This window comes from Alexandromys fortis, unplaced genomic scaffold, assembly GCF_014885135.2.
Source record: "Alexandromys fortis isolate MF-2015 unplaced genomic scaffold, M_Fortis_MF-2015_v1.1 scaffold_186, whole genome shotgun sequence".
Taxonomy (NCBI): domain Eukaryota; kingdom Metazoa; phylum Chordata; class Mammalia; order Rodentia; family Cricetidae; genus Alexandromys; species Alexandromys fortis.
The window spans coordinates 2,275,044-2,299,101 of NW_026068067.1; the positions used below are offsets into that span (position 1 = coordinate 2,275,044).

The window sequence follows — 24,058 nt, forward strand, 5'->3', positions numbered from 1 at the left end:
AACTAAAAAAATGTTCTCAAATAACACAACCAGCTGAGGAACCCTTAAAGAAATGTTCAACATCCTTAGTCACAGGGAAACTCTTGCACCAGTCAGAATGGACAAGATCAATAAAACAAATGGCAGCTCGTGCTGGTGAGAATGTGGGGTAAACACACTCATCCACTGATGGTGGGAGTGCAAACTTGTGCGGTCACTATGGAAACCAGTGTGGCTGTTGCTACCTACATCACTCTTGGGCAGATACCCAAGGACCCTCCATCCTCCTGCAGAGACACTGGCTCATTCATGTTCATTGCTCCTCTATACACAACCAGAAATAGGAAACAACCTAGCTGTCCATCAACAGAAGAAAGGATCAGGGAATGTGGTACATGCACACAATTGAATATTACTCAGATGTTAAAAAAACAACAAAAGAAACCATGAAAATTTCAGGTAAATGGATAGAGCCAGAAAAAAAAATCACCCTAACTGAGGTAATCCAGACTCAAAAGACAAATATTTATGCATTTTCTTGTATGTGATATTAGCTTTTAAACCTTCGATACACACGCTAACATTCGTCCAAACACAGAGGTTAGGTGTAGAGTAGGAGACAAGGAGGGGAGAATGAACTCTCAAGGAAGGGGAACTAGAATATATACTTATGGGGAGACTGGAACAGGGGGATTAATGGGAGAAAGGAAGAGAGAGCGATGTCACAGTAGTCAGTTCCCATTTGACCCTCAAATGGCTCTTTTCTAGTTGCCACTCCACATATTCCCTTAAGTATCCATTACAAGGGATGCCTTCATTCCTTCTTGTCAAGAATCTGCGTATCCATCCATAGGGGCTGGGCCTGTTCATTGTGGACTTCCACAGAAAAACGTGTTAGTTCCCAGGCGTGGTGAAACACACCTCTAATCCCAGTGCTTGGGAGGCTAAGGCAGGAGGATTACGACACCAAGGGTAGCCTGGGCTACATAGTGAGATCATGTCTCTAAAAATAGCAATCATATCTCATACCATCATTAAATCCAAGCTCAAAACTATTCAAACCATTTTCGATGTAGTTTTACAGCTAGGTGTTGATGTGTCCCGCCCATCACATTTTATAAGTGAAGAAACCGAGTCACAAAGAAAGTCGGCAACTATTTTGTCTGAGATCATGTCAAAGAGGTTTAAACAGCCTATTCTGTACAGGTACTGTCGTCTTGGGCCTGGAGATGTGGCTAGCTGGCCTGGTGTGCAAGAGGCTTTGGATCCCATCCCTGGGAATGAAAAGACATGCACGCATGCACACACACACACTCACACATTCATGCATACATCCACAACATATACATACATATGCATACACACGAATACACACACACACACACACACATATATACAACTGCCTTAGTTATTGTTTCTATTGCTGTAAAAAGACACCCTGACCACTGCAATTCTTATAAAGGAAAATATTTAATTGGGGCCGCTCACTTACAGTTCAGAGGTTCAGTCCATTATCATCATGGGGACATGGCAGTGTGCAGGCAGACATGGTGTTGGAGAAGCAGCTGAGAGTCCTACATCTTCCAGGCACCAGGAAGTGGTGTGCCTCACTGGGCTTGACTTGAGCAATATGAGACCTCAGAGTCTGTGTCCACAGTGACACACTTCCTCCATCAAGACCACACCTCCTATGAGATTATGGGGGCCAATCACATTCAAACTACCACAACAACATATATATGCACATATGCACCTACAGACACATACACTGATACATGTACATACACACATACACAACATATACATGTGCACATATACACACATATACATATACCCACAACACATAATGTACATACTCGGCACACAACATACACGTGTGCATACACACATAAAATATACATGCACATATTCACACTGACGCATACACACATACATTCGCACACACAACATACACCTGTGCATGTACACACAAATACACACACAGTTGCACATAGCAGAGCAGGGCAAGTGTTGTGTCCTTTCAGGACCTAACCAGGAAGTGCTGTCCGCCCCTCTGCCATGCTGCAGCTGTACCAAGAGAATTGGTAAATCCAGCACCTGTGATGGAGGCCAGGAAGTGTGATTGCTGGTACCGGGCTTGGAGGCTGCCAGCACCTGCAGAAAGCCAAGATGAAGATTTCCTTATTAATTCCAGATTCAGACTGCTGGGTCTGACTTGCAGCCAGGCCAACCCCAGCTAGGAACCTTAGGCGGGTCACTCACCCTCTCTGTGCTTGAGCTTCCAGATCTGGAAATGAGGGTGAATTTAACATTGCCCTTGTAGGCTCGTGTGGGAGCTACAGCTTGGCATCCTTTGAAAATGCCTGGGAGGCTGGCAGGAGGGCCTCAAGGCCAAGAACAGCCTGGGCTATGTAGTTTTGCCCTGTCTCAACAAACAAATAAACAAACCTTATCAAATTTAAAGTGTTTTGAGTCATAGGAATGTCACAGGCTTAGGACTGCTTTTAGAGCTGCCCGGGGCTCTGGGCCCAGCGTGCAGGGTGACTGACCTGAGCGGGAGGGTGGCCACATCTCTGCAGGCTCTCTTCCAGTGACTACAGGAGCACAGCTCTGAGACGCAGCCTTGGCCTCAGCACTTTTGGAGTCTAACGCTTTGGAAAAAGCCTTTTGAATTGGGGGAGGAAGATGAGAACTGGCTGGCAAGATGCTGGAGTCTGGGGAAAAATGCTTCAAAGACAAAAGGGGTGGGGACGTGGCTTGCCGGGTTATGTACACACCCCAGGGCTGCAGGAACTCCTGCCATTGCCTACTGTGGTCAGTATATAAAATAAATGAAAAAATGCTGATTAAATAAAAGAAAAGATAAAAAGAAAATTCAGCTCGCTCAAAGTAGATTCTAATGCTCCGCCGGTCTGTGTCAGGCTGAGTAAGTGCCCAGTCAGGGAAGCGCTTGCCTTAGGAACGTGCCTACCTGAGTCAGAGCCTCAGTGGGTAAAGCCATAAAAGCCTAGCAAGGCCTCATGCGCCTGGCTGCATTCCTGCTGCAGGCAGAGGTGAGAGGATTCTAAGTGCTCACTGGCCAATGAATCAGAGAACTCAAGGTTCAAAGACAGACCCTGTTTCAAAAACTTAGGTGGCAGGACCGGGAGACAGCTCTGCAGGCAAAAGGCTGGCTGTGCAGGCAGACTGGGTGTGTGAAAAGCCAGATGTGGCGGCACACATCTGTATGTCAGAATTCCCACAGAAATGAGGAGTGGAGGGAGAGAAACTCTGGCTGGCACCCCTGAAGCAAAGGACAGAGACCCTACCCAAAGCCAGGTGGAAGGTGAAGACATGTGCACTGTGGCACCCCATCCCCATCCCTTGCGGGGTCACACAAACAGATGAGAAAAAGGAAAGAACACACAAGGTAGGGTGTCACTGAGGACAACACCCAAACACACACGCACATGTATCCAAACATACAGAGCGCTAACCCACACACGTCCTTTAGACAGAGCATGGTGGTACAAACCCTTCACCAAGGTAGGCAGGCGGATTGTGAGTTCGAGCTCCACGAGACACTTCCTCAAAAGAAAAACAAAGCAAAAACACTGGAAAGTATTACCAAGAAAACTGTCTGATAGCCCCAATAGGTTCCTAGGAGAGAGACAAGCCTGTCTTTGTGTCTGGCAGGCTTAGAACTGGACCAGGACCTTTTTAGGACCTAGAGAAGTCGCATCTAAAGAGAAAGCCAGAAAATGGTGCGTTTCTCTGTGTTTCAGTGTGTGGAACAGCAAACCTTCAGGGCTGGAGGTAGCACAGCTCCAGGGGAAGCCAGGAAGCAGTGGGGGAGGGGTACAGGCTGTGAGCATGACAGCATCACTGGGAGTGGCGTGTTTCACGGAGAAAGGTTGTCAAGTGTGTCCCAAATCAGTCACCTTTACTCAAGAAGCTGCCCATGTCACTTGAAGTCTGAGTACAGGCGCTATTTCTCAGCTGGCTTTGCAGTTCAGCATGGTCACTTGACCAGAGGAAACTCCCAGCAGAAGCCTTAGAAGCCTGACCCACCATCTTTATGCGTGGCAGTTGCTTCCTGGAGCTCGGCCCCAGCATGTGGGGTTGAGGTGGTGTGGCCTTTAAGAGGTGAGGCTGGCTCATGGGAAGGACTTGCCAGTGAGACTCCAGCCCATAAATGGGCAATGTCTCCCAGGAGTGGCTTAGGTTTCTGGGGACAGGGTGAGTTCTCTGGGGAACTGACTATTAGACTGGACCCCACGTTGTTAGTACTGAGGCCCTGGTCTCTTCAAATTACCCTGGGGGTTTTCTTGGGTCTGAAACCTGCACATGAATCGCTGTGGAAATTCTCAGACCCATCTTTCTGGGCCTAGTGCCTTGTTTTCTCTCTGTCTCTGTCTGTCTCTCTCTCTGTCTCTGTCTCTCTCTGTCTCTCTGTCTCTCTCTCTCTCTGTGTCTCTCTCTCCCCCACCCCCTTCATTTGGATAGTGTATTTCAGGTCCAGAGTTCTGTCTCTATACAGACTGCGGATGCCTGAGGCCGTCTGCTGCCTTGCACAGCTGAACGTCTCCCTGACCTAGTTGGGGCACCTTAGAAGGTCTCTAGGGTAACCAACCACAGGGGACTCAGATGCCAAATTTGATAATCCTAGGGGCAATCTCTCAATAGAGAGGACAAGTGGGCAAATTCATCTGGTCTAAGCTGGTATCAGGGGAGGCACCAGCTAACTTGTTTCTCCAGTGGGGAGTCCCATGAATACTAGATAGGAGATCTGCCCCTGGGCCACACCTCCAGCCCCTCAATTGAGGAATCCAGGCAGGGCCATCAAACCACACGAAGCTCTTGGTCTCACTATGTCACCCAGATGGACTATGACACCGTCATCTTCCTGTCTCGGTATCCAAGGCAGTAGGATGGCAGCTGTGTGCCTGTGCCGCCACATCGGCTGGAAGTGCCAACTCATCACCAGTGGGATTATCCTGAAAGGAAGCCTGTGCGCTAACCAGATGCTCTTTACCTGGCTGGTGTCCACACCCTGCTGCGAGTCAGGCTGCCTGTGGCCTCCTGCTCCCTGACTGACGGCCACTGCCCTCACCACATACCCAAAGCAGCAGAGTCAGGTGACCATGGGCTGAGCCTGAGAAACCGTGAGCCCGAACATATCCTGGCTGCTTCACACTGTGGCTCATAGAGACAGGGTTGGAGAAGCCAGGAATCAGGGTGAGTTCTCTTTCCAGCCCTGGCCCTGTCTCCACCGAGCCTCCTACACGTCACGCTGCCTTCCCTGCTCCTTCAAGGCAGGCCACACTCTCACCAGATGCTCTCCCAGCCAAGGATGACCCAGAAGAGAGCGAGACCCCACTGACAGCGCTAAAATCCAAGCCACTAGAACTTTCTGCAGGGAACATGATAGTGGCTGGGTGTCCATGCTAGCCAAGTCATTAGCACCAACAGGCTTCAAGCTGGGCTCAGACAGACCTGTGTTCAACCCTAGCTCAGCAGTGACTTGTGTTGAAGAGCCTCCAGATAGGAAGTGAAATATGGGAAGCTGGGCCACAGTTTGGGCAACTGCGAGAGGCAAGAGACTAACAGCTAAGAAGACGAGGGCGCAAGCTCTGGGGCCAGGCTTTCAGGACTAGAAGTCAACTTACATCTTGTGTGATCTCAGACTGACTACTAAGCCCCTCTGTGTTCCCGTTTTCTTGTTTGCGAAATGGTACAACTTTAACACTTGGCATACGCTGTTATGTTCTCGCTGACTCTCGGGAGGCATTTAGCAAACCTGCTACTCGGAAAAGCCCCCAGAGGACACTGTCGCCTACACCATGGATGTAAATAGTGCCTCCTGAAGTTGTCCAAAAGAGCAATGGAGTCCATGGCTGTGAGGGAAAGGCTTCTCTGGACACTGTGATCATCATTCCTTTTACCTCCTTAGAACTGTACAAAGGTCAGGATGCTCCGTGTCTCAGGACAAGAGACCAAGTTGCAGCTGCAAAGCCACATGCCCAGGAACTACTGGAGCAGGGGTGTAAATTCCGACTCAGATCAGAGAGGGAGAGACAGTGCTTACACTTACCAGCAATTTGTCCATGGATGGGTAGGTGTGGATCAGTGGCCTCCAAATGGATTCCTGGGGACTATGTGAAGGCATGTCTGTCTTCTAAAGAAAGCATTCTTGAGCTGAGCATTGTGGTTCTGCTTGTCATCCAAGCACTAGGGAAGCTGAGGCAGGAGGATAACTGCAAGTTTGATTTAAGCGAGTATCTTTAAGGTTGTCCTGGGCTACAGAATGAGACCTTGTTTCAAAAAGAAAGAAAAGAGAGAAAGAAAGAAGGGGAAAGGGATGTGATGGGCCACCCTTGACATCGGTTCATGCCGCCATTCTTAGTAGACGTGACCAAGAAGGCAGTATCACTGGGCTGCAGGAGAAACCAGTCCGGAACAGTCCATAAAGAAGGAGAATGCAGGGGACGTTGGAGGGCTAGCTGGAGCCTTGCTCACACTGAGCCAGAAGCTGCACCTCTTGCAGTTCTGAGAACCAACAAAGGCAAACAACAGCAGCCAGGTGTGGTGCCGGACACCTCGCCCCCCCAAGCGCGGGCACAAGCATGAGGCTGGCCTTGGCTGCACAACACAAGCCTGTCTCCAAAGCCAAAACAGCAAGTATGGGATTTCCTCTTGGGAGCATAAAAATGCCTTAAATAAAAGTGGTGGGGAAGAGCCCGCCACACGAGCATGAGGACCCCAGTGAGAGCCCAGCACCCACATAAGAAATAGCTGGGCTTGGAAGCACATGCTTGTGGTCCCAGCACCGGGAGCAGAGAAGGGCAGATTCCTGGGGCTCACTAGCAAGCCAGCCTAGCCTACCTGGCAAACTCCAGGCCAATGACAAGGCCTGTCTCATAAATAAGGAGTCTGAGGGACAGAAGCTGGGCCTCCACATGCATGTGCACACACATGCACACGTGTACACATACAAGAGAAGAAAAGAAGAAAGGGAGCGGAAGGGGAAGAGCAGAAGTTGTTCATTTATTCAGTGCCTCGGTTTTCAGTGTGAAGCTCGGGAGATGTTGGACACGACAACGGCTCTGACTCTCCCGATAGCGCACGCTCAGATCAAAACACAGCATCGCATGGCTCCACTCTGCACGACTGTTTATCAAGTCAAGTTAAAACTGTTTCCATTGAATATCTGTGTGACTATGAACAGCATTGCTCCCGTCCCGCCTAGAGTCACACCGCTATGACAGCATTAGCCCTGTGCATGTGCAGAGTCTACACGCATCCATCCTAGGGTCACACGGTTATGACAGCATTAGCCTACACATGCGCAGAGTCTACACGCACCCACCCATTCACTCAGCTGAGCGCTGAACACATTTGAGGGAACACTGCATCTCCACGGAACATACAGAAGCCCCTGTCATGTCACTACTTCCCACACAATACAACACAGCTGTCTGCAGAGCAGACAAGTATCGGGCATTACTAAGTAGTTTAGAGATGGCGTGAGGCACACAGTGCCATTTTTACAGAAGGACTTGCTCATTTTGGCAGACCCTGGTAGTCACAGGGGTCCTGGGGCTGAGTGTCTGGGACCCGGCTGCAGGACTTTACTGCCCTGAGTGGTCTCGGGTTTTCTTTAGCTCCCTGTACCTGGACATAGCCACTCTAAAGCAGGCGATGCAATTTCACAGACAAGGAGAAAGCACCGGGCAGGTGCCGCAGAAGTCACTGGAGTCTGGAATTGGTACCAGGAGTGGGGTGTGACCAAGCACACCGAGATTACAAATCTGGTGAGAACTTGGATCAAGGCTTGGTATTGTACACTGTTGTTCCTGAGCCCAAGGCATACTGCAGTCTGTTCCTCAGTTTCCCCAAGCTCTAGCTCTTGGCCCCTTTTGCCTTTCCCCTGATTTATTTTTTCAAAGATTTCTAAATTATTTATTTTTATTTATTTATTTGTCATGTATACAATATTCTGTCTGTGTGTATGCCTGCAGGCCAGGAGAGGGCACCAGACCCCATTACAGATGGTTGTGAACCACCATGTGGTTGCTGGGAATTGAACTCAGGACCTTTGGAAGAGCAGGCAATGCTCTTAACCTCTGAGCCATCTCTCCAGTCCGATTTTTAAAATTTTAAAAATATTTATTTTATATGTATGAGTATTTTGGCTGCTCTGTGCAGCACATGAATACTTTGTGTCCATGGAGGCCAGAAGAGGGCATTAGATCTCCTGGAACTTAAGTTACAGGTGGTTGTGAGCCACCATGTGGGTGTTGGAAGCTGAACCCAGGTCTTTTGTAGAAGAAACATGTACTCAACCCCTGAACTATCTCTTTAGCCCCTGGTTTCTATTTTTTTTTAAATTATATGTGTCTCTGTTGGGGTGTGCCTTGTGAATTCAGTGCCCAAAGATGCCAGAGGCCAAAGACTTCAGATTCGCTGGGGCTAAAGTCACAGGCTGTTGTGAGTGCCCAACATGGATGCTGGAAACTGAACTGAGGTCCTATGCAAGAGCAGTGGATGCTGCTAACCTCTGACCCCTCTCTCCAGCTCTGTGTCCCAACTTGTTATAGTCTCCTAGGTACCTCTTTACACACACATACACACTCACACAGATACACACACACACACACCGTCAAGAAATCTCAGTGTGCTCTCTGAATCCACTTCTTCCTTCACCTGTCCTATTTTATTTGGAGATTGTTTGATTGTTGTTTTTGAGATCGAGTCTTGCTTACCTAGGCCATGCTAGCTCTGACTCCCAATGCTGGAATGGTAGCCTGTATTCCCAGCATGCAGTTTGCTTTTAATTCACAAAATCTGCAAGTTGGATGGGAAAAAAGCCACATCTTTGTGAGTGTGAGTGTATGTGTGTGTGTGTGTGTGTGTGTGTGTGTGTGTGTTTTGGTTTGATTTTTTGTTTTTTGAGACAAGGTTTCTCTCCAGCTTTAAAGTCTGTCTTGGGACTAGTTCTTATAGACCAGCCTGGCCTCGAACACGAACACACAGAGATCCGACTGACTCTGCCTCCCTCCCAAGTGCTGGGTTTAAGGGCCTGAGCCACCACCGTCCCACGGCACACCTTTCTTTTCACCATTTCTAACTGCAGTGAAACTTTGAAGCAATAGATCACAGTGGGTTCAGCAGCGATCACGTGACCGCAACTTTGTTGCCAATAGAGATTGTGTTTATGTTTCCCGGAAGAGGTCCGGGAAGTCTATTGGCTTTCATGACTTCTTTGGCGTCTCCACTAGCTCTGCTAGCTCTGCTGGTTCTGTTCTGCACAGCTCTTAGAGAAGCATGTTTCGGGACAACTCTAGGATTTCAAACACTTTTAACGTGATGGCTTTCCTTCTGTCTGGCACAATCATCTAAAATCCATTCAGATCCCTTGACTTCCCTGGACTATAGACGACTCGTGGCCCAGTGTGGATTCTACCTGTCCAGCCTTCTGCTCCAGCTGCGCCCTGTCGCTTGAAGCTCACTCACTCACTGTGGCTGGGAGGGGGACCCAAGTCCTAAGCAGACATTTTCTGGGAAGAGGCTAAGCACAGCTGTGACTGGACCCCTCCCCTGTGGATACCTGCAGATGACATAACCCCTGGAATGTGGATTGTCTGGAAGCATCTGGAACCATCCAGGACCAGTAAGGTCCTCACGAGTAAGCAACCGCTCTTAGCTGGCTTGGATGGAACCACCTCAACATCTGAACAATCAGCAGGACCAACACACGCTCCCTGGATACACAGAGAGGAAAATGACGCCAAGAAGTAAGACCAGAAGCTGGAATCGGGCTGGAGCTACTCTGTGTTCAGTTAGGAAGCGCAAGTCATGCTTTGTTTTTGATGCATTTGTGTCTATGTGTGTTCTCACCTCAAAGTTGATTCATAACTTCCAAATTGTAAATGAAAGAACGAGGGATTTGTCTCAGATGAACATCAAAGGTAAGGGAGAAAGTGAGGCGCTGTAATGTGGGTTAAAATGACCTGCGAGAATCACGGTAGGAGGACCCAGGTTCTTCCCGTGCCAATAAAGCTCCATCCCCCGACTGCTGCATCACTGAGCCATGCCCCAGCCCCTCTTTGGGGGAATCTAGACAGAGGCTCTACCAATTTCTATACCAATAAATGGCATCAGAGCAAAGACCCACGTGGAAGGAACCATCACATGAAAGACATTGCAGGCCGAGGGAACAGCAAGCAGAAAGGCCTTGAAGGCAAAAGCACTTAAGGCCAGGCATGATGGCCTTGAAGTTCAGGGCTAGCCTGGGCTGAAGAGATAGCTCAGCTTTTGAGAGCCTTAGTTGCTATCTCAGACTATCCCAGAGGACCTGACCTTGGTTCCAGTATCCAGTCAGGCTCATGACTGCCTGCAACTCTAGCTCCAGGGGAATCAAATGCCTTTCTCTAGCCTTTGCAGGCATCTGAACACTTGGCACGCACGCGCACACACACACACACACACAGAGAGAGAGAGAGAGAGAGAGAGAGAGAGAGAGAGAGAGAGAGAAACAAAATTATTTTTAAAAATAAAAGAATCTTCTGGCTGTGGCCTAGGAGTAGAGAGCATGGTTGACACCCATGAGGTCCCTAGTTCCATCCCCAAAACCATAGGAAACAAAACCCCAAAACAACAGGAACAGCAGATGGAGTGCTGGGATTTGACCCAGGGGAGAAAGTACAGCCAGAGACAGAGTCAAGGGGTCCATTTGGGTGGAGCCACTAGCAGATCCTGCAGGGGCCAGCGGTGAGCCACATGAATCATCCTAACACTGGGGAGACTGAGGCAGGAGGGGCATGACTCCAATCCAGTCTGCACTAAAGAGTCAGTCTCTACAGAAACAACAACCAAAAACAAAACAAACAAAATTACAGGTCTGCTCGTGTGCACAGTCACCATCCAGAAAGTGTGACGGGGCTGGGGAAATGGCTCAGGTGGTAAAGTTCTGTTTTTGCCATGCAAACAAGAGGACCTGAGAACTTGGTCTTGAGGGTCCTGAACTGACTCCTTCCCCTTCACTTCCAGCACTGGGGTATGAAGACAGGCAGATCTCTGGGGCTCGCTAGCCAGCCAGCCTTGCCCCATTAGCAAGCTCTAGGCCAATCAGAGACCCTGTCTCAAAACATAAATGTGGGGGGGTCGAAAGCTTAGCATCTTAGCTGTAAGAGACAGGAAGGGACAGGACAGCTCAAGCTCACAGACCCCATGCAAAAAGGATGGCTTGCGGCTGTTGGAGACTTGAAACCGAGGCACAGCTGAATCCTACATCAAAAGTCCTATAAGATCAGAAGGGTGGCTGGGTGGTGGTAGCGCATGTCTGTTAATCCCAGCACTTGCGAGGGAGAGGCAAGAGGATCTCAAGGAATTCGAGGCCAGCCTGGTCTACAAACCAAATTCCAGGGCAGCCAGGACAGTCCTGGACACAGAGAAACCCTGTCTCAGAAAAAAAAAAATCAGAAGGGTGACTTCAGGGACATGTGCTAATAAGACACTGAGGAGCCAGCAGCTAGCATGGAGAGCCTGCCAGGCACTGTGGGAGGGGCAGGCACTCCAAAGCCTCTGTAGACCTTCCTCTGTGGCTCGAAGCCAAGGCCAGTATTCAAAGGACAAAAAGAGGGTCTCTCTGCCCTGCAAGCCAGCCAGCTGCACTGGAAAAGCAGTGCCCTGGGACCAGACCTATTTCTTTTTAATATCAACTAGGCTAGAATTGTTCAACCTGCCTTCCCCTTAAAAAAAAAAAAAAGTGTTCTGATTCCCAAGCAGCTCCTTTTTAAAAGTCAGGTTTCAGTTTGGTTAGGTTGTTTTCTTTTCCTTGTGGGGACGAGGCACTGAGACCAGTTGTCCTTACCACCTTGAGGTGCAGAGACCAGACGCAGAGCACCTGCGAGCCTGCTCTGTTAGAGATGCTGCTGCCTCAGGTTGTGGGGAGGAAACAGTGCAGAAAGCATTCGCCTTCCAAGCATGAGGACCTCAGCTTCATCCCTGCACCCACGGAGGAAGCCGGGCTTCGTGCACCCGTGTAACCCTAGCACGAGGGAAGCAGAGTCAGAAAAATCCCTGGACTTGCTGATCAGTCAGCTTAGCCTAACTGATGAGCCTCAGGTCCTAGTGAGAGACTTCATGTTTAAAACCAGAGTGGAAGCCAGGCATGGTGGCACACACCTTTAATCCGAACACTCGAGAGGCAGAAGCAGAAAGATTTCTGAGTTCCAGGACTACAAAGAGAGACCTTCACTAAAGAAACAAAACTAATGGAGGGTTCCTGAAGAATGACCTTCGTGATGACCTCTGACCTCCATGCACACGCTTACACGTGTGCATATGCATCTGCACACACAAGCATGTATACACCCCCACATAAAAGGAAGTGTTTGCCACCCGGAGCTGGATGCTGTCGCTATCTTCACTTTACAGCCAGGAAACTGGGGATAGAGAGGGAGGGGCCTCCCACCGTCAGGATCAGGAAGTGGTAGGATCAGGATTCGAACTCTGCACATGCTAGGCAAGAGCCCTGACACTAAGCTACAACCCCAATTCCAACTGATCTTTTAAATTTTCCTGTTGTGGGCTGGAGAGTTGGTTCAGCGGTTAAGAGCACTGGCTGCTCTTCCAGAGGTCCTGAGTTCAATTCCCAGCAACCATACGGTGGCTCACAACCATCTTCAATGAGATCTGGTGCCCCCTTCTGGCCTGCCTGTCTACCTGCAGGCAGAATACTGTATACATAATAAATAATTTTTAAAAAATAAAAAATAAAATGTTCCAGTTGCTCTTACTGTGTATGGACGCTCTCACACCTGTGCCACAACCTGCATGTGGGGACCAGAAGATAACTCTGTAGAACTGAGCGTCTTCCGGAACACTTGCACGGGTTCCAGGAATTGAACACAGCTCTCCAGACTTGTGCAGAAAGCCCGTCTACCCACTGGGTCATCTTTCTGCAACAGATTTTTGCCAGACTCGCTGTGCATTTAAAAAGAGCTGGCCTTTTGGGTGAGGATCGGTTATAGTCTGGTAAGAATTGGCATCTTGAGGGAGCTGCCACCAGTGTCTCAGAACCCTGCTCCCTAAAGGCTGGAAGCAGAAGACCAGGAGGGGCGGACTGGAGAGCTAGATTTGAGGCTTGAGGGGCTCGGCACCTGCTCAACTCGTGGACCACAGCGCCACCTGGTGATACGCTATAGGACCTTCAGCTGGAAGCCGGCGGTTCTTACCCACCAGTCAGCAAACCCCGTTCCTAAAAGGCTCTAAAGGAAATATTTTTCAGCCACAGGAGCCAGACAGTCCGTTTCAAAGACAGTTCTTGCGTTATGAGACAAAACTATCTCCAAATGTTTCCAGAAGTAGGGACACCATGTCCGACTACAGGCAAACACTAAGGAGGGGCCAGAAGGGATGGCTCAGGGAGTAAAGTGCTTGTCATGCAAGCTGAAGGGCCTGACTTCTATCCCCAGAACACATGTAAAACGTCAGGTGTGGTTAATTCCAGCTCTGGGGCTACACCAGCAAGCAGAGAGACCACTCCTAGTTGAGAGCGTTCCTTGCGCTCTTAACTCTACCAGAAGAGAGGCGCCCTCTTCTGGCCTGCTTGAGCACCAAGGGAAGGACGCCAAAGGTTAACCTGTGGCTCAACACACACCTGCACGCACTCACACGCACATTGCACACCTGACCGTCCATATGCGCACCTGTGCACACACAGAATTTTATGGGTCTATGAATGTCCAGAAAACATCCAAAAAGCTCGTAAAAACAAAACAAAACAAAACAAAACGGGGGGGGGGGGCAAGAACAGTCACCAGATGCAGGAGTTTGAGGCTCATTGCTTAGTGCCTGGTCCCCAGGTGGTGCTATTGAGTTGGGCCTGAATCATGGCAGAACTCACCCTTCTGATGAGTTAATGCATCCAGGCTGAATCCAGACTGAATTGCTGGGGACTGCTTGGAGGTGGCATGCCAATGGAGGTATATTTTTGAAGTACCCCAGGTCACTTCCTGTTATGATTTGTACCTGAGGTGCACCCCAAAGGCCTTCTGCTGAAGCCTATGGTGCTATCTGGAAGTAGTGGAACCTTTGAGGGGTGAAGCCCAGTGGGAGAAAGTGAGGTCACGGGGGGCTGGACCCCAGTAAGCGTTTAGAACCCTTATCCCTCTCTCCTTGCAGCAGGCCTTGAGGTGAGACGCTCTGCTCCACCACACAGCCCACCATGACATCCTCGCCCACATAACCCAGAACCTGGAGCTGGTGACCATGGGCTGCAATTCCGGTTAACAATTTCATCTGAAAATGGCTAAAAGAAAGGATTTCACATATTCCCACCACATATTATATCGAAACTGATGGCTATGGTAACTCACCCACTTCCCTCACTTCTCGGTGAGCTCAGGGAGAGCAAGTGCGGCTCTCATGGTCACCACAGGCTTCCCTAGAGAGTGCAAGTCAGTGTTTGTGCTTTCCTGAGGGGCTGGGGATGGAGCCTGGGGCTCGGGAAGCTAGGCAAACACCCTACCGTTCCCATACACAGCCCATCAATGTAACTTTAAGAAAAAAGGGGGGGGGGCAGCTGTAGAGAGATGGCTCAGTGGTTAAGAGCCTCGTGGCACACACCTGTAATCCAGCACTTGGGAAGCAGAGGCATGAATATTAGGAGGTCAAGGCTAGAATAGGAGGGAAGGACAGGGAAAGGAGGGGAGAGAAAAAGAAGGGAGAGGAGAAGGCAAATAAGGATGTTCTGATTTGGCTATTCCATAGCCCAGACTGATCCAGCCAGAGATGACCGTTCTCACACTTCATCCCTAGGAGCCCCTAGATTAATGGCCACCTAGGGACAGGGATTCGGCACCAGTTAGGAGGGCAGCAAGCTCCGGGGGTGGATGGTGATGGTGCTGGATCCTCCGCTGGCTCAGCTAGGTTCTCTGTGTCCTTCTCCATTGCAAAAGCAGAATCAATAATCAAACATAACACAGAGACCCCTTGCTCCAAGAGATCAGTGTTTTAAAAAAAAAAAAAAAGATTCAGGAAAGCAGAAGGTCCACCAGCTACAAGGGCTGTGAGCATCGTGACTGATGCTGTCAGTGTGATGATAGCACTGGGGGTGGGGTGGGGTGGGGAAGTCGTGTGCTTTAGAGACGTAGACTGGGCTTATAAAGCCGGCTACGAGCTGAGATCTGCTCTACAATCCTCAGAAAATAAGAAAGAGAAGTGTGGCTTTGTCGCACGAACCTGGAAGTCCCGGCAACTATTGAATGCGATCATGGACTTGTGGGGTTTGGGTGACTTCTACTGGAACACGTGCAGAGCGAAAACACTACACAGAGCAGTGTCCTAGGGGAGAGCAAAGGCAGGGGGGTGGACTTAGAACCCGTGTCTTGTTCCAGTGCCATAATGCTCTGCGAAGACTTCGGCAGGAAAGGTGGGTCTCAGCTCTCTGTTCATAAGGGCAGCCCATCACCGCTACAGCGGAGCCTAAGACAGCCGCTCACACTGTGCCCAGTGAAGGGCAGAGAGAGATGGCCAAGCCGTGGTTCACACTGTGCCCCAGTGAAGGGCAGAGAGAGATGGCCAAGCCGTGGTTCACACTGTGCCCCAGTGAAGGGCAGAGAGAGATGGCCAAGCCGTGGTTCACACTGTGCCCCAGTGAAGGGCAGAGAGAGATGGCCAAGCCGTGGTTCACACTGTGCCCCAGTGAAGAGTAGAGAGGGGTAAACTGATATGTGAACTGGCACTCAATCTGTTTTCTCCGTTTTATACAGTTTGGGGACCATTGAAGAGTCTGCTGAGGGCAGATCTTATGTTTCAATCCACAAAACCAGCAAAACCACCCGGAGGTCCTTCTCTGACGTCTCCAGATTCTGTCAAGTTAACAGTTAACACTAACCCTCACAGGAAGGCCTGGAGTCCTCGAGTTTTGGCCAAGACTGGAGGGTCACAAGCATGATGTTAGCCTGTGCTATACATCAAGATCTGCCTCCAGTCATAACTCAGCACTCGGGAAGCAGATACAAGTGGTGGTCTGTGAGTTGGAGGCCAGCCTGGTCTACCTAGCAGGTTCCAGGCCAGCCAAGGCTACATAGAGAGACTCTGTCTCAAAAAAACCAAACAAAATGTCTTCAAAACAGGTTATTTCAAAATATTATGTATTTTATTGATGTCCTCCTTTCTAATTTTATTTTTATGTATATTATAATGCACATGCTAAGTTTAGCTTAACATATGTTTAAATAAGTAAAAGTAAACATGACAAGGGTTTGTCCAAAAATTGTTTTCATGACAAGGACAGAAAGCATAGCAGAAGAACACTTACTAGAATCCCCCAGTGAGGGCCTGGGGGTGTGGCTCAGAAATAGAGACCCTGCCTAGAATCCCCCAGTGAGGGGCTGGGGGTGTGGCTCAGTGGTAGAGACTCTGCCTAGAATCCTCCAGTGAGGGGCTGGGAGTGTGGCTCAGTGGTAGAGACCCTGCCTAGAATCCCCCAGTGAGAGACTAGGGACTTGGCTCAGATCCCACAGTAGATCAGGGACCAGGGATCAGTAAATTCTACCAGCTCTACTGTGGCCAACAGAAAGGGCTCACGTTGGGGATAAGTTGAAAGCAGCCTAGGCCAGGGCCGAGCCTGCACAGGAAGGCCAAAAGAGCTGAGCCCTGGGTCAAGCTCACAGCGGCTAAGTGAGTATTCAGTCTCATTATTGCATACATCCTTTTCCTGGGCCCACAGTGTTTTTCAGTTCTTTAAACCACGTTCCTTGCACAGAAACAACGGCTCAACAGGTTAAGCCACTTGCTTCTAAAGCCGACAACCTCAGTTCAATTCCCAGAAAGCCACACAGTGGAAGAAGAGAACCACTCCAGCAAGGTGTCACCTGACCTCCACCTGCGTGCCATGGCCCGCCCCTCTCCATATGCACACACAAAAGCACTTTTCCATCCCTAAAAAAGTTTCCTTGCAGCAAGTGTGCAGGAATACTCAGAGTCTCATTGCTTCTGAGAGAACCAAGCAAGGGAGGGTGTGAGTGGGGAGAGCGGAAGAGGAAGGGGTTGGGGAGAAGCCCTGGAAAGGTCCTATCCCGGCACCTATGAAAGGATGGATGGATGGGTTGGCAGATGGGCTGAAGAGTGCATGGGTTGGACATGGGTGTGTGAGTGGAGGAGGGAGGGAGAAGTCAGGGGTACATGGGAAGATGTACAGATGGGACAACTGGGGCGCATGGGGAGACTAAGGTCGGATAGTTGCTGCCTGTAGATGCTAAAATATGCCACCAGGTGTCGCCATAATCTCTAGGACCACCTGAGAGGTCCCATGCCGCAGCCACTCCCCAGAAGTTATACTTCAAACCAGTTGCCACACGTGGTCAGGCCCTTGCATTTGCACACGCGCACCAGCACCCACTGGCTTCACCCAGCACCCCAGCTTCCTCCAGCAACAGAAGAAAACAGCAACAGCTGCAGAGAAGCAGGCTGACCCCACACTGAGCCTCTCTGAGACAGGCAGAGTGTGGAGATGGAGGGACCCCTTAAGACCTGAGCTGATGGTTTCTGTCCCGCCAGCATCAGCTGCTTGTGCTGTTACTGGTGTTTAAATCACAGCCATCATTGTCAGCCCAGGAACCCTCCCCGGCTTTGCACCTTTGGGGGGAAAACTTTTTTAGTAAGCCTTAGCAATGCGCCTAGAAAAGCAACTGCAAAGGAGCATCTCAGCGCGGTTGGTTTCCACAACCACTGCAGAAACCTGGGAAGAGGTTTTCAGTCCCAAGCACCAGGTAGCCGCTCTCCCCACTGCACCCCTAATCCGCATCCCCCTACCCCAGGCCCACTTGGGGTTGACAAACCAAGTCAGGAAAGCACCACACTCTCCCCACCCAAGCTGGCCTCCTACTCTGCCTTCAGCACAAAGGTCTATCTATCCCTGGCTCTGGAAACTGCAGTGAGAGCGGATGGGGGTTTCTGGGGTTGCTTCTAGAAGGCAACATTTCTCAGCCTTTCCCCACCACATCCCCAGCAGAAGCATCTGTCCCCTCCCCAGCCCTTTCTGGCTGCACTGCTTGCAGAAGACCTGGGTCCTTCACAAAGCCAGCTCAGAGAATTCAAGGCAACTCACAGGCGGAATGTTGATCGCAACTCGTAAGGGAACACCTGAGTCCTCAGTAACCGCATAGCTTATCAGCACATTGAGCACCCCGAAGCTTGCCAGCCCTGACTGGCCCACGAGCCCACGAACACCCCGACCCACACATACTTACTCCCACTCTTTCCTTTTGGCCTGAGGGGTGCTATGCATTTTGTGCGCTTGGTGGGCCAAGATGACATCCCGGTGGTCCACCACGCCACCACGCCGTTTCAGAGTTGGCCCGTCGAGGCTGCCGCTCATCTGCTGTGACCACGAGACGTGCAGGGGCCTGCATGCGCCTGCCAGAGTGCAGTCCGCGCCTCGGCAGCTTGGGTGGTGCGGGACGTCATGACTGAGTGGAGGAAGCATGGGGTCAGAGCCCCGGGAGGCCTTCGGCATCCATGGGCCTCACTCAGAAATCCCAGGAGAGGAAACTGGAGGGAGAAGGAAGACGGGGAGAGCAGAGTGAGAGAAGCTACAAGGAAGCCAGGGCCACGAGAGCAGGTGTGGGCAGCAGAGGCCACCCCACCCTGCACCCGGAAGTTCAGCACCCCGGGCCTGGCTGCCAGGATTGAGCATTCCCTTGGCAACTAGGGGACAGGAAAGAAACTTCTAGCAGTTGCCGGGCAACACAGGCCGTGGGTTGAAAGGGCACAAGGGTGTGGCTGATGCTGAGCACTTGGACCACCTGGCTCCAGATGCCAGCCAGACTGGGGTAGGTTGGGGTAGAGGTGTTTTCTCACATCTAGCTGTTTCCTTCTGCGGAATGGACCCTCTGGAGCCCCTACTCCAGACCCCTGATGGCAAGTTCAAGCTCAGATGTGCTGGGCTAGACGTCTGGTCCCCATCTGCTTCCTTTTGGGGTGTAGAGAGCGCAGGGGGACCAACGGTTAGAGTTTTCATCTCATTTTTTTAAAATGTGTTGCCTGTGTTCATGTGCATTCAGTCACATCGCACATGGACATGTATGCATATGTGTGTGGAGGCCAGAGGTCTGCCTGTTCAAGTCACCATTTCTTGGGCTGAAACATCCCAGCCACTCTGGTGAGCATAGCGCTTTTAGACTGTGGAGGACAGGAGCAAGGTGGCTCACACTTGCAAGTCCAGCACTCAGGAGGCTGAGGCAGGGGAATGGAGAGCTTGATGGGCATCTGGACTGCACGGAAAGGCTCAGTGTGAAAACATGTGTCTTCTTTTCAATGTGGTTCAGCCTCTGTTAGGGGAGGGAAGGTGATAAACTCTACTGCTACACCTATGAGTTGCTGGGGTCTCAAAATAGAGGAACCGGGGGCTTAGCATCTTTGTTATCTGTCATTTACTCATTCAACAAACACCGCGTGTGTAACTGGCTCTGGGCTGGGTGCTGGGGATGTGGCCTCTGTGCTGTGGATACACAGAGAAGCCGCTTCCTATGCAGAGAAGACACCCCAGGGAGAGAGGGACGGACAGGGACAGAGTAAGGCAGGAGCAGAAGAGTACCATGGAGAGAATCAGCAGGGACAGGGTGTACCTTGGGCTGCTGTCAGCAAGGCCAGCTGTCTACTGTCACCCAGGACTGACAGAGACCCCAAGTCCTACAGAGGCTAGGTCCCCTTAGGGAAAAGGCATAGATTTACAGAGTGGAGAACACAGTCCTACAGACTCCAGTCTCTCTAGGAGACCTGGGACACAGTAGGGATGCTGTGAGTGTGGTTGACACGCTGTTGTTTGGGAATAAGGACAAGGAAAATCATAAGTGTGTGTTCAGGACAGATGCGCCGTGGGGATGGAGAGCTTTCCCCATCCACAAGGGCTACCCTATTCCCTGGCCTTTGTCGAAGCGGCTGGCCCTTATATCGTGCCAAGAGCACAGAGCATCAGTGGGCAGGGGAGGCTGTTGTTTGAGGCGCTCTCCTTCTGATGCCTGGGCTGACCTCCAGCCTGCAGGGATCCTCCTGGGATTACAAATGTGTGATTCTTCGGCTGGCTTTATGCAGGGCTGGGGGTTGAGCACACCTTGTGTATGCAGGGCTGGGGGTTGAGCGCACCTTGTGTATGCAGGGCTGGGGTTTGAGCACTCCTTGTGTATGCAGGGCTGGGGGTTGAGCATGCCTTGCGTATGCCAGGCAAGCACCACACCAAACCGAGCTACATCCCCAGCTCGTGGGTTACCTATTTAAAAGGCCTTTTCTCCAAATGCAGCCTCGTCTGAAGGTACTTGGGATTATACTTGAATTTATCAATTTCAGACAGCACTCAATTTAGCCTTTACAAAGGCTTGACGGGATGTGTTGGGAGCCGGTTACGCATTAGGTGAAGCCCAGAGAAGGCTGCTGTGGCGGTGACCACCAAGCAGGGACCTGAAGGTGATGCCGAAATCACACAGGCATTTGAATGAAGGGCTTTCCATCCCTCCAGAGCAGCGTGCAAAGGCCCTGAGGCAGAACTGTGTGGGGCTTGCTCACAGGCCAAGCAGGGGCTCATGGGAAGGCCTAAGTAAAGAGGAAAGTGGAGAGTGTGAGCATGGAAGGTGATGCGGAGCTCCTTCAGGGCCTTGCGGACCATAGTGAAGACTTCTCTAGTTGGAATCAATCATTTCCTTGAGGTGTCTTTTCAAGCCCAAACTCATTTCCCCACCTGAGCTTCTAAGAACCAGTTAGAAACTTGGCACAAGCTAACGCAATTCGGAAGCTTCTCGCACAGACACGAGCAACTCCAGCATCTATGCATGTTCCATAGAGAACAAAGCAGCCCCAGATCACAAGGCCTTGCTCCTTGCTAGTCACCTTCTTAAATTCCATCATACTCCATGACAAGGGCAGGAACCCTCCAGTCTCTTCAAATCCTGGAACCTGTGGGGTTTTACTAGATCCATCCTTCCTGTGCCTTCGCGTTTCCCTCTCCTGCCCCGGCACCCTCATTCTAAACTGTGAGCATCCGGAAGGCTTTGTGTTTGAGTCAAATACTTTCCCACTGCCCCCACCCCAAGCACTAAGCCTTTAATAGCCGCGAGCTGTTTTGGAGGGGGCATAGACCTATCTCTCTAACCCCTGCAACAATGTGCTGTTTTACAAACGTGACTGAGCATGAGAGGTGGGGGCGTGGACCTGTCCCACTGACCCCTGCAACGAAGTTCCAGCCCACTGGCAGAATTGTCTGTCCCTAACTAACCTCTCTGTACACACACAAAAGGAAGACTCTCACAGGTGTAGTGTGCTGTGGATTATGTATCTATTCCTGAAGTAACAAAGAAAAGACCAGGAGCTAGGGAGTGTGGCTCAGTCACAGACAGCCCCCAGTGAGGGGCTAGAGACTTGACTCAGAGGTAGAGCCCCTGCCTAGCATGCGCAAACTTCCAATTCCAGCCAAAATGGGAGGGGAAAGAGTAGATGGTGGATACATGGGACATCCTCCAGTGTTCCTAGGAACAAGTTCGCCTAGAGATGTCGTGAGGCATCCTCCAGCCCTCACGTGGCATCCAGACCCTTCTTCAGGAGAAGAGACATGGTGCACCCGGAAGGCCATCCGCCCATCTTTCCCAGAATGTAACAACTAGCTTGGGACCTTGCACACTTTCAGCTTCCGAGCCTTGGAATCAGCACAGGACCATGATACGAATGGGGTCCCTCAGTGTCCCCAGGAGTTTGCTCCCAGGACCCGTGTGGTAGCAATGCACGAGCATCCAGTCCTCTCCACGAAGCCCACTTGGCCTGCACACAGCCTGCATTCTGACAACGGGTGGCGTGTCAATGGCTGTTAGTGTGCATGGCTTGGGGAAAAGTGATGGAGACAGAATATGTCCATATCCACTACCGATGCCATTTACATGTAAGTGGGCAGCATCAGCGGAGATGGCACAGCAGTTGAGAGTGGTTGTTTCTCTTCCCAGCACCCATGCTGGAGGGGTGGCTGCCTGTAACTCCAGCTCCAGACCCCTTCTAGACTCAGCAGACACCTGCGCTCACATGTGTACGTATTTGCCATGCCCCCCCCCAAAATACATAATTTAAGGTAATAAAACAAATCTTTAAAAAAATAAAAATTTTGTATGGGGAGGTGGTGCCTCATGCAGTCAGAGTTAGCCTTGAACTCATTATGCAGTTAGGAATGACAATGAACTCCTGATCCTCCTGCCTCTGCTCCCAAGTGATGTTAATCCAAAACAGGTTAATCCTCCTGCCTCTGCTCCCAAGTGATGGGGTTAAAGGCAGGTTCCAAAACACCCAGTTTACATCGTACTAGGGATGGAACCCAGCACTCACCATTGAGCCACGACCCAGCCTTTTAAAACATTTTTAGTTCATAATTGCCTGGTTCCAAAGACATGGAAGCTGCCAGCAAGGAGGGCGTGCCAGGTGCAGAATCCTGAGCCTTCAGGGTGGTCTGGCTCTGGAGACAGGAGCAACGTTGGGCTGTGAGGAATGCTGGGTAGCCCTGGAGTTTGGATGTTGTGCAGGCAGGAGTAAGGCTCCTGCAGGGTCTGGGAATCGATGTCCCAGAAAGGAGGCGCCCCACCCCCATGAGCTGCTCAGCAGCCCCAGCTGTCCTGTGTATACACAGGGCAGACAAGCAACCCCTGGCCACCAGTAGGCACTCCGCAGCCTGAGCTGGTACAGGCACCTGAGGACCTGGCAAGCAGGTGTGCCCATCTCACCGACTGTGCTTGTCCAACAGAAAAAAAGACAGAGCACATGGGACATGCCTCACCTGGGCACAGCTGGGTGTGAGAAGGGACAGTGGAGAGGGAAGATAAGCTAGAAGCCACTGCATGAATGTGACAGCCTCACAGGCCAGACCCCATGTGCCCGGTATAGGTAGGGTTTATTGCTTGCCCATATGATGTGAGTCACACCTGAGATGGGGCTGATGCCAATTGTCAAGCCTGGACCATCTTGTGTGGCTCCAGCAATCAGATGGTTCCTGGAGAAGTACCTGACCAGGGTTATTACGTACAGATATACAATGAGGCGGGGTTATGGTATGCAGGTTTAGCTAGTCTCTGTAGGAGCAGGCTGCAGGCTGCCAGCACCTAGGGGAGAAGCTATGGTAGACATTTTCTGTACACACTGTCAACATTCTCACTCAGAGCTGAGGAAGGCTTTGCCATTTCCCCATGCATCTGAGGCACTGCAGTCCTTGTCATGGCTGTGCCCATGTCAACAGCACACATTCACTCAGGACCTCATTCACTCTGGGATTCATCACACTCCGGGATAACAAGCACACTGAGTTCTGGGATGCTGTAGCTTCTCCATCAGAGTCCAGCCTGCTGGGTCCCCACTTTTCTGTGGGTCCCCATGTTTGTGTTTTCTTCATTTCCCCCAAGTCAAGTCCCGGCATATTCATTCTCTCTCTCTCTCTCTCTCTCTCTCTCTCTCTCTCTCTCTCTCCTCTCTCTCCCTCTCTTCTCTTCCTAGTTGCTCTCTTTGTCTCTGTCTGCTTCTGTATCTCACTGTGTGTCTCTCTGTCTCTGTCTCTGTCTCTGTTTCTTTCTGTCCCTTTCTCCTTCTTCTCTCTCTCTCTCTCTCTCTCTCTCTCTGTCTCACTCTCCCTCTCTCTCCCTCCCCCTCCCTCTCTCTCTCTCTCTCTCTCTCTCTCTCTCTCTCTCTCTCTCTCTCTCTCTCTGTGTCTTGCTCTGTCTGTCTATTTGTCTGTTTGCCTTCCTCTCCCACCCCCTCTTCCCCTCCTTCTCTCTCTCTTGTTAGGGAGGGGGTCTGGCTATGTTTTCTAGGCTGGCTTTGAACTCCTGGACTGAAGCTGCCCTCCCGACTCACCCTCCTGAACTACAGCACCACAGCACTCTCCACTGTGAATGACCAGTCTTTTGGATTTTTTTTTCTGTTGTCCAAATGTTGCAGTCAGTGCCCTAAACGAGATATGCCACCTGCTGTTGCCTGAATTCCTGGAGGAGATTTGCTATTTCAAAGAGTGCATAATTTAAAGTTCCCTGGAGCATTGTCTAACACTACCCTATTGGGAGTTAGAGCATTA

General features: G+C 50.7%; 1 protein-coding gene across 1 annotated transcript in view; it reads right to left on the reverse strand.

The window, feature by feature from the left end:
* Cacna1a (calcium voltage-gated channel subunit alpha1 A) overlaps positions 1 to 18,593 on the reverse strand; it is a 265,280-nt gene extending 246,687 nt beyond the window's left edge. Inside the window, exon 1 of the mRNA XM_050120775.1 lies at positions 18,222 to 18,593. Within this exon, the coding sequence (XP_049976732.1) occupies positions 18,222 to 18,487 (266 nt within the window). The 5' untranslated portion in view covers positions 18,488 to 18,593. The remainder of the gene's footprint in view (positions 1 to 18,221) is intronic.
* Positions 18,594 to 24,058: the final 5,465 nt, after the last annotated feature.